This window comes from Vicia villosa, unplaced genomic scaffold, assembly GCF_029867415.1.
Source record: "Vicia villosa cultivar HV-30 ecotype Madison, WI unplaced genomic scaffold, Vvil1.0 ctg.001245F_1_1, whole genome shotgun sequence".
Taxonomy (NCBI): Eukaryota; Viridiplantae; Streptophyta; class Magnoliopsida; order Fabales; family Fabaceae; genus Vicia; species Vicia villosa.
Window position 1 is genome coordinate 549895 of NW_026705548.1, and position 15454 is coordinate 565348.

The following is a 15454-nucleotide window of genomic DNA, read 5'->3' on the forward strand; positions in this document are numbered from 1 at the left end:
TATAGAATCTGGACTCTAATTCGTGAAACATGTGAAGATTATTTTCAGATTAGAAAGGATGACGATTGTTATGACTTTGGTGCATATAGTTGTGCTAATCGAATAGATGCGGAACTTTTCATAGAGCATGATGTTGATGATTTGGGAGCATCAGTTACTTCTCCTATGTGTGTCAATGAGGTTGTTGATATGGAAGGAAGTGATAAAGATTTTGTTGAAGGTTTAGGTGACAGTGAAGATGAAAGGGCCACTATAATTCTTGATGGTTTTGAAGGGATTGATATAGGTTTACCAGTGAAGGAGACCCCAAAAGGTCTTGAGTTTATTAGTGAGCCTAAAGAGAAAAAGTGTGAGGAAGATGAGTATATTAGTGATGAGTTGGAAAGTTCAGATCCAGATTTGTCAGATAGTGAGAAGGGCAAATTCCAAAAATTTGAAAAGTTTAGAAAGGACCATTTAAATAAGGATTTTAAATTTTAGTGGGGTATGCAATTCAACTCCCTAGATGAATTTAGATAGGCCATACGTGAATGGTCAGTATTAAATGGGAGAGAAATAACTTTTACCAAAAATGAAAGTGATAGGGTAAGGGTAGTGTGCAGGGCCAATTGTGGGTTTTTAATGCTTTGCTCCAAAGTTGGCCATAAGAGGACTTTTGCTATAAAAACCATAGTAGACAAACACACATATGATAAGGTTTTAGACAACAAATATGCAAATTCAAGGTGGGTGGCTAAGGCGGTTTTGAAGAAGATGCAAAGCTCACAGGATGTTAGAATCACTGATATTATACAAGATCTGAGGCAAAATTACTCAGTTGGAATTACTGTGGCTAGGGCGTGGAAAGCAAAACTCATAGCCAAGGGCTATCTGAAGGGCAAGCTGAAGGGCAGGCTGAAGGGCAAGTGATAGGGCAAGTTGAAGGCCAAGCTGAAGCACAAACTGAACATGCACAAGACCCTGAAGAGAATGGATCAACACAAGTAAACACTGATTTTTTTGGAGACATCACTAATGAACTGCTATCAAGCCTTCCAGACATTAACTCTACCCAATGTTCTTCTGTGAATGGCAATGCACAAAGGAAAGGTAAGAAAAAAATGTCACTTAAGAAGCATATCAAAACGAGGACAAGTGAAAGACAGAAATTGTTCTGGTTTAAGAAACCAATCATAGGGCCAGGTGCTAATCTAGATCAGCCATTGTCTTTAACTGATGAAGAGAATGATGGTGACTCAAAGCGTGGAAAGAAGAAATTAAAGAAGAAGTTTTAAGTTATTAACTGCTGCTATGTCCTAGTTATGTAATTAGCTAGTGAACATTTGTTTTTTACTTATGTTTTATGTTGGTACAATGGTTATGTTTTTTGGTTGTACTGAAATATGAATTTGGTTGATGTTGGAACAATGGTTATTTTGTTATGTAATTGGAACACAATTCAACTGATATGCTTAATTATAAACCAGACTTTTCACCAAAATATAAGACTTTTTATCATTGATTGAACAAACACATCATTACACATCAGTTACACATCATTACACATCATTTGGAACAACACACATTACATTACATATAAGTGTACATTACACCTATTACAATCTAAGACATCACCAATGCCACTTTCAGTTGGGAAATTCTTCTCTTCAAAAGAGCCTGTTTCAACTTGGTTTTTTCCAGAATTGCTTCTACCAACTCATTCTTCATTTTTGCCAACTCACACTGATTGCATACCTGTTCTGAAGGTGTGATTTCATCATCCCAAACAAAAATCTCATAACTATTGTCCATCTACAACGACAATACAATACGACTTAAACCTAACATTCATTACACATAGGAGACAAACCTCAAATAACCAAAAATTTCTGGTTCTAGAATACAACTTAAACCCAGCAACAACAATACATACGACTTATACAATACGACTTACCCCTGCATTCTTGCACTTCCAGAATTTCCGATTGCGATTTTTGACGATGTTAGCTACCCACGTCTTCATAGGACGACTACATTCACATGTAGGAACCTTCGAAATGTACGAGTTGCAGCTAACAACACTTTTGCTAGATTCCATTTTGTACACAGAAGATGATGCAATGGAGGAACAATGGAGGAAGAAGCGTGAAGAAAATGGTGCAATGGTTATAGAGTCGTGGAGAAGATGGTGATATGGAGGAACAAAGCTGGAAGAAGCATGGAGAAAAAAACCTAACATTTGGGGATTTCCTGCTATCTACCCTAATTACGAAATTCAATGTGCCAGCGTGTCACCCAATGCCACATCACCATGTACACTCTGTCCATGTATGCAATATTTAAAGAATCTAGTTCCATAAGGTTTTCCATTGTGGAATCTTTTTTTGTTAAGGGGCCAAGATAAAAAAAAAATTTAATAGGAGGAGAAATCAAATCTCGCTACTATTGCAGGGGGTGAAAGCCATTTAACTCTTAATAATTTAAACATATAAAAATTATTAAATTTAATGGATAAAATAATTGTAAGATACACGAGCATACAATTCAGCACAAATACCCATGTCTTTAGCATCCAAAATAAGATAAATAAATTTGCAAGAAAAAATTGTAATTATTATAACGTTATATTAAGAGTGAAAAATTATTTTGGTCTATCATAAAAATTACACAATTTAAATTAGTCTCTCACAAAAAAAATATGATTTAATTTTTTACAAAATTTAACCGTACCATATTAGTTCTTCTATTAATATTTTTTTCAAGACTTTTAAACAATATCTTAAGTCTTTACCACTAAGCCAACATGCATTCATGACAAATAATTCCCAAAATTTTTAATAATATTAAATAATTTTGAATTTAAAACAAAAATTACAAAATTTGTACCATTGGGGTCTCAAGCCTAAGTCCGATAAATGATAATCACTTTACAACTAGACAAATCAATTTCTATTGTTAATATTGAACAAACATTTACTTATTTCAAATAACACACAAATAAATATTTACTAATTTCAAATAATTCACCAATTTAAAAATAAAATTTATAAAATGTAGATCCTCAATATATTTAATCGATTAAAAATAAATTAAAATTATATATAATTGAAATTAACTAACACACAAATAAATATTTACTTACTTCAAACTAATTCAAATTAAATAATAATTAATTAATTTAATAGTAACTCAATTAATTGTTAAAATATTTAATCAATTTAAATTAAATAATCAATTAAATTTTAAATTATTTAGTTAATTTAAACTAAATAGTGATCCATTAGTTTAATAGTAATTTAATTAAATATTAATTTATTTATTTTATTTGATTAATTATATTTAGAATTTATATTTTATTAGGTTTATTTGTAAATTTTGTATTATTTAAAATTACTAAAAATTATAGAAATTATTTGTCATGAATGTACATTAGACTAGTGATAAAGACTTAAAATCTTGGTTAAAGATCCTGAGTTCAATTTCATATAAGAAACAATTTAGGCTTTTTTGATAGTATTAATTCAGAATTGTTTAAAAATAATTATAATTAAAAATTAATATTAACATAAAGATTAATATGGTCCGATTAAATTTTGTAAGGATTAAATCGGATCCTTTTTTATGATGGACTAATTTAAGTTGTCTAATTTTTGTGAGAGACTAAAATGGATCTTCAATCTTTTAATCATTCCTAAAACACTACACATAAATAATACTTTCTATTTGCAATAACGTTAAACTATATATATCTTTATTACATGAAGCAACTATCTTAAAATCTTTTGTTTCAGTAATATTAAACTTATATATAATATAATATATATTAATATCTTTATGTGCATAGCTTCTTTGGGTAAGAATTAAAGAATAAACTAGTAGGATACCCGTGCTATCGCACGGGTCTGGTCGAGGTTTCACATTACATGTATCCAAATATCACTTGTAAAGTTTTTTTATATAAATCAACCATATATATATATTTAACCAAAATGCAAACAAATTTTAGTCAATGTTAATCCCAAAAACATAATAGTTAACAATAAAGTAGCTAATAATACATCAAATTTTTTAGCTCTTTAAGTATAAACAATAAATATATGGATTCATATTACACGTATCAATGACTAAATTATTAAATATGACATCATATTTTCAGTTAGATAATATTAATATATATAACTTATAATCATTTATCAAAATTTAATTCATGTGTTGGGAATATCAAACATAATATAACTTATTTTGCAGTTCATAAATATTCATGTAATTTCAATCAATAACTGATATCTCATAGATACATTCACATCTACCCGTCAATTAATTTTATAACTTCAAATATATAAAGCAGTAACAAAAGAAGTAGTTAAAAGATAGACATTAAAATGATCAGTCAATCACTGGTATCTCATAGATACGTTCATATCTACTTGTCAATTCACATGAGTTAAGAAACCCCAGTTGAATCCAAATGAGTTAATTCTAAAAATTTATTAAACCTATTTGAGATATTAGTCCATTTTCCCAAACTTAAAATGTATAACAACTCTCGTCGAATGCTTAAGAGTTTCTACATTTAATGTATATTATTATAATATAAAAAAATATAATTTTATAAGTTTAAAAAATATAATTTTAATTAAGAAATTAAACATAGTTAGAGAATAAAATTTATTAAACTTATTTGAGATATTAGCTTATTTTTTTCAAACCTAAAATGTATGCAATCTCCTGTCAAATATTAAAAGTTTATACGTTTAATGTATACTTAAAATATTTAAAAATTAAACAAATAATAAAAATATGAATATGTTAATAGAGTAATTAGATATTGAATATGTACAATTAACAAAAAATAGAAATTTAAAACCTATGGTAAATAATATATATTTATTCTCATATATTTAAAATAATCACATTAGTCTCCATTGGGTAGTGTAATGAATATAAAATCTCAAATTTAAAATGCTTTGTAACTTATTCCCGTTTATAAAAACAATCGTAGTTTATTCAATTTATAAAATTGACTATATTAATAAATTTTTATCTTTTATCATTATTTTTTATGATTACCATTTATCATTAAATTTTCATGACTATCCATTAATATATTTTTAACATTATTACAATTATGAAGTTAATTTGAAAAAATTCTGAGAAGTTTTAGTTATTTCATAAGTTTATAAAAATTACAAAATCTCAATTGATTTTGTTTTGTTTTCTTAACCTTTCTATAAAAGTCTAAATAATTTCAAAATAAATTTTATCTCAAATAAATATCTAAATAATTACAAAATAATTTTTATTCTTATATTTTTATAATGAAAAACTAAATATTTAACTTTGGAATAAAAAAAGTTATAAGTTGTAGTAAAAAGTTATAAATTTTATCTCTATTTTCTAGATTCACATTACATGTATCAATGACTAAATTGTTAAGTATGACACCATGTTTTAAGTTGGATAACATTAATATAGTTATAACTTATAAGAATTTATCAAATTTTAAATGTGTTTGGAATATCAAACATAATATTACTTATTTTGCAATTCATAAATATTTACGTAGTTTCAATTATATACTAATAATATGTAACATCTTTTAAGCATTGATTCGTATTTATAATAAATCGTACAATTATTTTTATAAAAAAACATCATTATAGAAAGGTTGAATAAAATTTAATTAAAAATTTTAAAATGAAAAAAAATCAAATGGTTTAAGTTTGGCTATAATTTTAAACATGCCCAATAATATACATTAAATTGTGTTTTTATAATGTTTATTTTAGTTCATTATTCACTGACGGTGTAAAACTTCTTTACACTGTAGTGCATTCTAATTAAACTCATATATATATATATATATATATATATATATATATATATATATATATATATATATATATATATATATATATATATATATATATATATATATCATAAGGAACACAATGATTTATCGTGTTCATTAATTTATTCCATATATGCTATTGAAATTTTATTATACAATTTTGATTGTTCATGAATAAAATGCGCATACTTTAATACAATAAAAATATGGAACAATTAAGAAACCTATTATAAACAATATCCCTAAAATCCATTTTAGTAATTATAATTAGTCTGTTTTATAATTATAGGATATAATTATAGGATATGATTATAAAATAAATTTATGTTATAAAGTGATTTTTTTTTAAATCTATACATACTTTTTTAATTATTATTTGCCACTTTTTGAATTCATCATTTGTTTTTAAATTTATAAATGCATTGAAAATTGAAAGCGGTCACTTGATAGTATTTATTTTTTGTGGGATATAATCAAATAGTTATACATATTTCTTCATACTATTAATAATTATGGAATTTATTTTTTGTGGCATATAATAATTATGGAATTTATTTTTTGTGGCATATAATCAAATAGTTATACATATTTCTTCATACTATTAATAATTACATATTTCTTCATACTATTAATAATTATGGAATAATTACATATTATGATTGCAAGGAATTAGTACTCGTGTTATTGTAATTTTGAATTTTATGGATTTTATTTTATTTATTTAAATTCCACAAATAAACTTGAAACATTATAACTCAAGCCCACTACACGGTTATTATAAACATATGCATGTATCAATATTATTAGGAAAGCCAATAAATTACATTTCAGTAGAAGTTATAAAAATATTATTTAAATTTTCAATCTATTCTTATCAATTTGAAAGGTATTTTAATATCATTTAATATAATAAAGCAAAAGGAGTATTTTGGCAAGTTTGACAAGTGTCACTCCCTTATGAATTCTAACATTTTCTTTTCATTCTATTTATAGTAAATTTTATTACTTCTTTATTTATTTATTTTATTTTATTTATTTAATTATTTTATTATATTTACTTAATTATTTATATAATAAAAATTGATTGAAACAAGTGAAGTTGTTATTATTAGTTTCACTATTGGAAATCTCAACAATCTCTTATCAATGATACTTTGTTTTTATTGTTTTTATTTTTCCACGTATTCTGTTTTGATTTTCACGTTTAGAATTTATTGAGGCAAAAATTAATCAATGCAAAGCTACCCAAATTCCCTCATTTCTCATGCTATAAAACCATACCTTCACTTCCTTGAAGTCATCTACAATTCTAATAACAAACCTCTGCCAAAATCCTCCATCAACCAATCCAAATCCGCTCAACCATTCACTGTGGCTGGAAACGTCACCACAACACCATCACAAAAACACCATCATCAAGGAGAAATTAAGAAGACGTACCTAAATTTTTTCCTTTTTGTTTCCTTCGATTTTGTTGTCTTATTTTAATTTTTTTTCATCTGCATCCAGTCATGTAATTGTAACATTAAAATTATATAATGGATTGTGTTAGGGTTTATGTGGGTTGAGGGTATTTTACTTATGTTTTGATTGTTAAATAGTAGAGAGAATTGATTGTTAAATAGTAGAGAGAACAAGGCAGAGAATTAGAGGAAATGGGCACGCGACACGTTACAGACAGAGATGAATTTTTTATAATTGGTATAAAAGGAAAAAGTTAATATATATTTATTTTATTATGTTCCAATTAATCTAATTTAATCATTATTTTTATGGGAAATTGTCCATTATCAATTTAATGGGAAATTTATAAAATAAAATTTGATCGAAAATTTTAATTATTAGGAGGAAAAATATTTATAATGATTTCGCTCTAATTTTTATCACGTTAAACAAACAAATCATTTTTCAATGTATCTTTTTGGCATTCTATGAATTATCACAATATTTAAATATTAATGAATTTTATAAAAACCAAAAGAATAATAAATATAATAAGGGTAATATAACAAAAAGAAGTTCTATTTCTTCTTTTTATCACATTTTCTTAATCCGTATGAGAAGCTCAATTACTACAAATAATATAAAACGGATTGAATAATAAATAATTTTAATAATTAATTTTAATATTACAGCAGCATATTAGTTATTTATTTAGTAAAATATTTTTCTCTCATTTATTATTTACATTAAAAAATTATAAGATAATTTAATTTCAAATTCATATAACTTATTAAAGTTTTTGCTATGGTAATAGAAGAAATAAACTTTTTTTGACTAACCATTTGTGTTGTAAAAGTCATAATTATTTGTCCGGTCATATAAATAAAATGTTTAAGGCAGTAATAATGATGAAGTCAATTTTATCTTTTTTATTTAAATAGTAGATAATAGAATGTAAAACATAAAAATAAATCAATATAGATTAAAAACAAATAATGCACTTATTTAAGGAAATATATTATTAATTTTGACGTTAATGTTGTATTAAATTTGACAATAGTAATTTTATAATTAGTATTAAACAAAAATGTATACTGATTAATAGAATCAAAAATATATGATACAAAAAGATCTCATTTTATTTAATACAAACTAAATAATTTTTTTACGATTGTTATGATACACAAATGATGACTAAAAAGTTGAGAAATTTTTTAAACGAAAGTTTACCAGTTATATATAAAAAGATCTGAATTTAATTGTGTTACACTGACAGATTAACCCATAGATTTAATAAAATAAATATGATTGTAATAGTAAATTATTTTATTACCATTATTACATATTATTATTTATAATAAAATATAGTTAAAAAATCAAACTCAAAGGGAAAAGATTTAAAAAATAACGTGGAGACTCTATGGTGAATGGGTCCTCTAAAATGGTAACATTTATACTATATTTATTTTAACAAAAAAATGTAAGATAATATGATGTATAGAAATCACAACTTTTTCTTATGCAAAAAACAAATGGACAATTATATACTTAATTTATTTTATTATGTATTAAATATTTATAAGAAAGATGAATAAATGTAAATGTATAATAAATGAATTTTATATTCGTATGATATTTTTGTTAATGTAAATTCATACTATATGAATCTTATGTATCTTTGTTAAAAACAATTCTTAATTTTAAAACTTGAGTCAATAAATAAAAATTATTTTTAATATTTGAAAAATTCTATCTCAAAAGTCAATATTTTTGAAAAGTAAATGAATTATCAAATACTTTTTATTGAATGTTTGAAATGAGAGTAAATGTTTTTATTATGTATAAAGTTATATTGAATCTTTTTATCCCGTGCCTCGCACGGAGACGATCCAAGGCCGTGAATATACTAATCATTATATAGTTATTTTGAATTTCGTTATAGTCATACTGATCGAAATCAATCATACTAAATTTAAACCCGTGCCTCGCACGGGTATACAAACTAGTTTATTATATAAATTAACAATTACATTAAACTATTCAATTGATCTTAATCAATTATATTAAATGTTTATTTTTAATTGAAGTTTATAAATGTTTTTTTTTTACACACAAGGAAAGATAAAAAAAATCATAATTAACTAAATCATGATTTTTTAAATAATGATTTTTTTTGTTAGATAGTAATTAGGAGTTAAAAGAGAATAATTCGTATGATGTTTAGAGACCCATATAATCTATTTAAATAAATAATAATCACAATGAACATTGAAAGAAAACATTGGTATTAAAGCCATTGAACAACTAAAAGGCATAAAATGATTCTGTAAAATTAAAAGGCATAAAGTGATTTAATTACGTGTTTATTAAACTTGAAGCAGATTGAAAATTTGTAAAATGTTTTAATTTCCATTTAGTAATAATAAATTTAACTCAATCAAAAAAAATTAATAAAGTGATGAAACGCTTTAGTTCCAAATGAATAAGGAGATGATTGTTGTACACTATCAGCAACTTCTACTCTAAATGAAATGGAACTCCATCTGTTGTTGCATAATGCAACTATATAACACAGAACAATTTCTTTAGAAAAATGAAAGGTCTGCAAAAATAAACTTTGTACACCCAAGCCACCCTAATGTCATTATTGTATTTTTTTCACAAGCAAACAACATAATTGCGTTAAATATAAACATTACGACAACTTCGTTGTAGAAAGTTGGTCTGGCTGCAAAGGTAACAGAAAAGTTTAAATTAGAATGTGAATCCATTTTGAATATAAAAACAATATTGCATTAACCAGTTGTACAATGAAACTATTCTTCCAGGTTATACTAAACAAATAGCAGTGTAAAGTATATACTGACAGGGAAGTTTTTTTCTCCATTTAGAGAATTGTACAAATAAAATGAAGTCATATGCTGCAGCAAGTAATAACTTATGTATTATAATAAAATGAAGCCATATGTTTTATGAGTGCTTCCAACGGTGCAATTGAAAACGGAACACCAAATCAAATGGATAAGACCGTGTACCTTGATGACAAAATTAAAAGATTATAAAAATTAGATAACATCAGAGATCCATGTAATTGTATTCCATAGATTTTTTTTTTTTAAAAACAGAAAAGGATGTTTAGATCGATTTATTCAATCTAATAAAAACAAAAAATTCTGGTTAGAACGCATACAAACAGAAAAATACAGATTGGTAAATGAAGTTACGGATTTGGATACAAAAGTCAGAGCAAAAGGACCAAATTGATATGAAGTCTGATTTTTGTCTTTAAGACCAAGCCCACTATTGTTTTCCATCATCTTTTGCTTCTTAAGATTCTGGCTAAAGTCTCCTCCCATGAACAAACCGGTTTTATTCCTCGTAAAGCTAATGTTTGTCACATCATTTCCAAATGCCCTCTTTTTACAGCTAACATTGTAACAACCATGTATCTATTTATTTGAATGCACTCTTCTCAGATGCTTTTAACTATCTCAAATTTCTGCTCAGCATTCAACAATCTGCGCAAATTCGAAAATGAAGATGGATAAGAGAGCAAAGGGAAATGTGTGGAGAAGTATTGACAGAAACTTACGGTGGAAGAGTTGTTGGGATTGGGTTGGATGATTCATCAGCGAAGATTGATTTTAGTGCTTCGGCGGCGGCGATTTCTTCTTCCATTTACAATCTGCGATTTGGACGCCATGGTCTTTTTCTCTTTGTCTGATTTCTTCTTCCTCTTCAAAGTATCAAGCGCCGCAAAAACATTGGTATTGTCCGTTCAAATCAAAATAGTGATGGAATCGACTAAAATCGTGAATCGGTACTTTGTATATTGAAATTCAAACATGGTTGAGATCTGGGATTTGGGGGAAGAACAAAATGTGAAATTGGGGTAAATTGAGAATAGGGTTTGGAGAAGAAATGAAAGAGAATGAGATAGAGGCGCTTCTGTTCGAAGAGAAAATGGAAAAGGTATAGAAAATGAAGAGATGATGAAATGGTGTAGGGTTTTTTTGTTTTCAAGTATGCCTCTTAAATACCAAATTATACGTGCATTGAGGATGATGAACTTTAATTTTCATTTAAAAGTGACTTTTGAATTTGGCACAGTTTTTGTTAAAAGTATTAATGAGCAAGGGTAACAATTAGACAAATATATTTTCAATACAAATAATGACATTTATCTATTATAATAGATACACCTATAATATAATTAGGGGTGATCGTATCCGAACCAATCCAAAAGGAAAACCACAAACCGAACCAATTCAAACCGAAAACCGCAAAAACCGCGTTTGGTTTGGATGGTTTTGGATGATTTTTTGGCTGAACCGCACGGTTCGGTTCGGTTTGCGGTTTTCATTTCACAAAACCGAACCAAACCAAACCGCATATTTAACTAAACTTTTGAATTTCTATAATTAATTTATTATATTTCCAATCCAATTGCAATATTGTACACTCACGTCACGTGACTCACAATTCCTTCATTCTTTCTTCCTATTCAACATTTCAACTTCATTCTCTGATTTCTCTCTCACTCATTCTAGAGAAGCATTTGGTGTATATGTAGTATTGATAATATTTAGTCCTGAAGTTGTAATGTTGTATTAATATTTAGAACTGAAGTTATCTGATACTTGTATATGTAGTATGTAGTTTATTAGTATGAAAAATTGTATATAGTATGTAGTATGAAAAACTGAAGTTATATTAGTAATTTAGTATGTAGTATATGTAAAATACATGGTATGGTACTGTCAAATACATGATACACTTATATGGTAGTAATTTTGGTGTAAAATACATGTATGGAAGAATGAATTATTTTGGTGTAATTAGTATGAAAAACTTCTTTTTTATGGTATTGTAATATATGTAATATATGTACGGAAGAATGATTTTTTTTTTTAATTTCAGTACATTTTTATTTTATGGTGTAAACCGCAGCCCACCGAACCGATCCTAACCGCATTGGTTTGGTTTGGTTTGGATCAGTGTTTTAAAACCCGGACCGGACCGGCCGGTTGAACCGGTCCGACCGGAAACCGGTGACATAAGCGGTTTGATCAAAGCATAAGACCGAACTTGCAAAGAAACCGGTGTAAACCAGTATAACCGGCCGGTTTTTTATCAAATCGGTGAACCGGCCAATAACGGGTCAACCGGACCAGTAGCTTATAGCTACCTGGTAGGTATTTAAAAAAATTGTAGCTTATAGCTGCAAAGTTTCGAATACCTGACTAGCGCCTCACTTTCCTCAGCTTTAACCACTTGGTCCATTATACTGTCATGATAAAATTGAGACAAGTTATATATATATATTTAATGTCAGAAAATATATACTTTTATAGTGAATCAAACCTCATGTATAAATATACAATTGTATGTATGAATTAGTAATAGTACACTATTTTGTTTTTCTTATATATATATATATATACATGTTAAAATTTAATATATTAAAATATAATATCATTTTTAAATAAATTATAATATAGCTTTATAAATATAAGTATTAAATTAAAAACATATTAAAATATTATATTTGCATTACATTTATTTATTTTTATATGTTTTTCTTATAGTCATAAAGTAGAATATTAAATTAGTTTAGCATAAATTAGTATGTATATTTAGGGTTGAATTCAAAATTAGAATTTCTAATAGGTCAATTGTATTTTGAATTAGTTATTATTTAGCTTAATATGTTTAAATTTTATATGTACGTGTTTGATTTTTTTAAAGAGGCCGGGCCAACAATCATGCGGGTTAATTAATGACCCTCCGGTTCGACCACTAACCCATTGATCCAGTGCATTGACCGGGTCAATCACCGGTCCGGATTTTAAAACATTGGTTTGGATGACTTTTTAAAAATTAACCGAATAAAACAGAACCGCATGCATTTTTATCTCGCGGTTAGGATGACTTTTATGCTTAAAACCGAACCAAACCGCACCGCGAACACCCCTAAATATAATATAATAATATATAATAACAATTAAAAAAAGGAAAAACAAAAAAAAATAAAAATAAAATCTACCATTCAATATGTGACACATCAGACAGTATTTAATGTCAAATGAATATGGTTGATTTATTCATCAAAATGACGAATTTAGCCATGAAATTTGAAAGGTTTTAGTTATTTAATCAGAGGGCTTCAAGTATAATTATTAGGTACTTTACTTTTTATATATTATAATAGATGATATGATAAATCAATTTCAGTCGGAACATAATGTAAATATAGAGAATTAGTTTCAATTTAACGCTTTTGAGATACATATATCTGAACACTTTTGCTTCATATTGTAATCAAATTTAATGTGATAGATATGTACATTAAAATTCATTTTCTCAATAGTTCCAACTAGGTTCATGGTAGATAGCAATATCATACTCAACTCATTGTAAACTATTAGCACAAACTCTAATTAACAGAATTCAAACAAACTTTCATTACTACTGAATTAAACTCTACTTAATTGCACTTAACTTGTCCTAAATAACCCTCACTGTTTCTCAAGCCCTCTTGATGTCTTCAATGATTTCAACTCACCTATTAACTGCATCAAATTATTGTAAGAGGATCCACCCTCTTGTATACTCTTCTTTGCAGCATCACCAAAATTTCTCACCCTCTTTCTCATTTCTTCACTCTCATCTTCTCTTCCCATCAATATTCTCACAACCTTGGCAATCTCTTCTCTTCTCACCAATGCATCTTCACCTTCACTTGACCAAAACTTGTTCACTTTTGATCCAACAGAAACTCCTATCTTTAAAACATCAAGAATCAACTTCTCATTGTAAAATTGCTCCGCAAACATTGGCCATGTGATCATTGGCAAACCAACACTCAAGCTTTCAAGAATTGAGTTCCAACCGCAGTGAGTTACAATCCCTCCTGTTGCAGGGTGATCCAATATCAGAAGCTGCGGTGCCCAATTCCATATGATGTAGCCCTTTTGGTTTTCCTTCATCCTTTCCTCAAAATCTTGAAGAAACCCGTCTTTGTCTTCATCTCCGTCTTTTTTTCTCACAACCCAGATGAAACTATGACCTGAATTTTCTAGTCCATGAGCTATTTCAACAATCTGCGCATCACAAAGCCTTGTCAAGCTTCCAAAACTTACATACAACACAGAATCATTTGCCTTTGAATTAAGCCAATTAATCAATGTTGGCTCTATTGAGAGGTCTTCATTGTGTCCCTTGTTAACAGATGCTGAAACTGGTCCTACACTCCATGCTTTGATCCCCATTGTGCTCTTATAAAGTTGCTCATAATCATCTTCAAGTTCATGAAAGCTATTGTATAATGTTCCATAGCTTCTTACTTCTGATTCATATACTGCATCAAAATAATCTGAGTACTCATTTTTGGTCCTCACCGATTCTTGTAGCTGTAAAGAAGTAATCTCTATGTTATGTGGAAGACCGGGAATAGAAAAAACTTGGGTATCAGAAACTAAATTCTCATAAGGCTTATGCTTCTTGATAAAATGAGTTGCACAGCTTGAGAAGTAGCTTGAGCTATAATAGTAAAGCCTCGGAATACCTAACTTTGCGGCTGATTCAACTGTCCAAGGATATAACATATCCGAGACTATACAATCTGGTTGCAGATGATGGAACATAAGCTCTATTTGACTTTGAAGTATTGTAATTCCAAGAACTATTTTACCCAGCATTTCATGGGAAGTGGCATCTTTGATGTTTTCAACTCCGTCCGGGAGACCAACTTGGGATGAAGGGAACTGAATTTCACAGGTTCTGATAGAATATCCAGATAACAAGTCGTTGTCTACGGCTTTCTTGAATAACAAGGCATTTGCTTGTGTAGTGATAATGGTAACATTAACACCATGTTTTGCAAATAGCCTTGCTGTGTCAACCACAGGGTTCATATGGCCGGGAGTTAGATGTGGTAGAAAAATAACATGGAGTTGTTGGGGTTGAGATTCCATGTTTAGGACAAGGTGAGATGAGAAATATATTTGAGCAGTCTTTTATGTGGTTAGTGATATTCCTTTTCATATGATGAACAAATATAAATGATTCTGTTTTTGTCTTATTTAATCACTATGGTTGTTTTTGTTCATTGGTCATTGCAATTAGTTTATAAAATCACTTGTTCTTATACTTCTGTATTTATTTGTACAAGAACGGCCA

General features: G+C 27.7%; 1 protein-coding gene across 1 annotated transcript; it reads right to left on the reverse strand.

Moving 5' to 3' along the window:
- Positions 1 to 13694: 13694 nt before the first annotated feature.
- On the reverse strand, positions 13695 to 15249 carry LOC131634162 (soyasapogenol B glucuronide galactosyltransferase-like). Its single transcript, XM_058904817.1, has one exon. It carries the CDS (start codon positions 15247 to 15249, stop codon positions 13792 to 13794), a length of 1458 nt encoding a protein of 485 aa, XP_058760800.1. The 3' UTR covers positions 13695 to 13791.
- Positions 15250 to 15454: the final 205 nt, after the last annotated feature.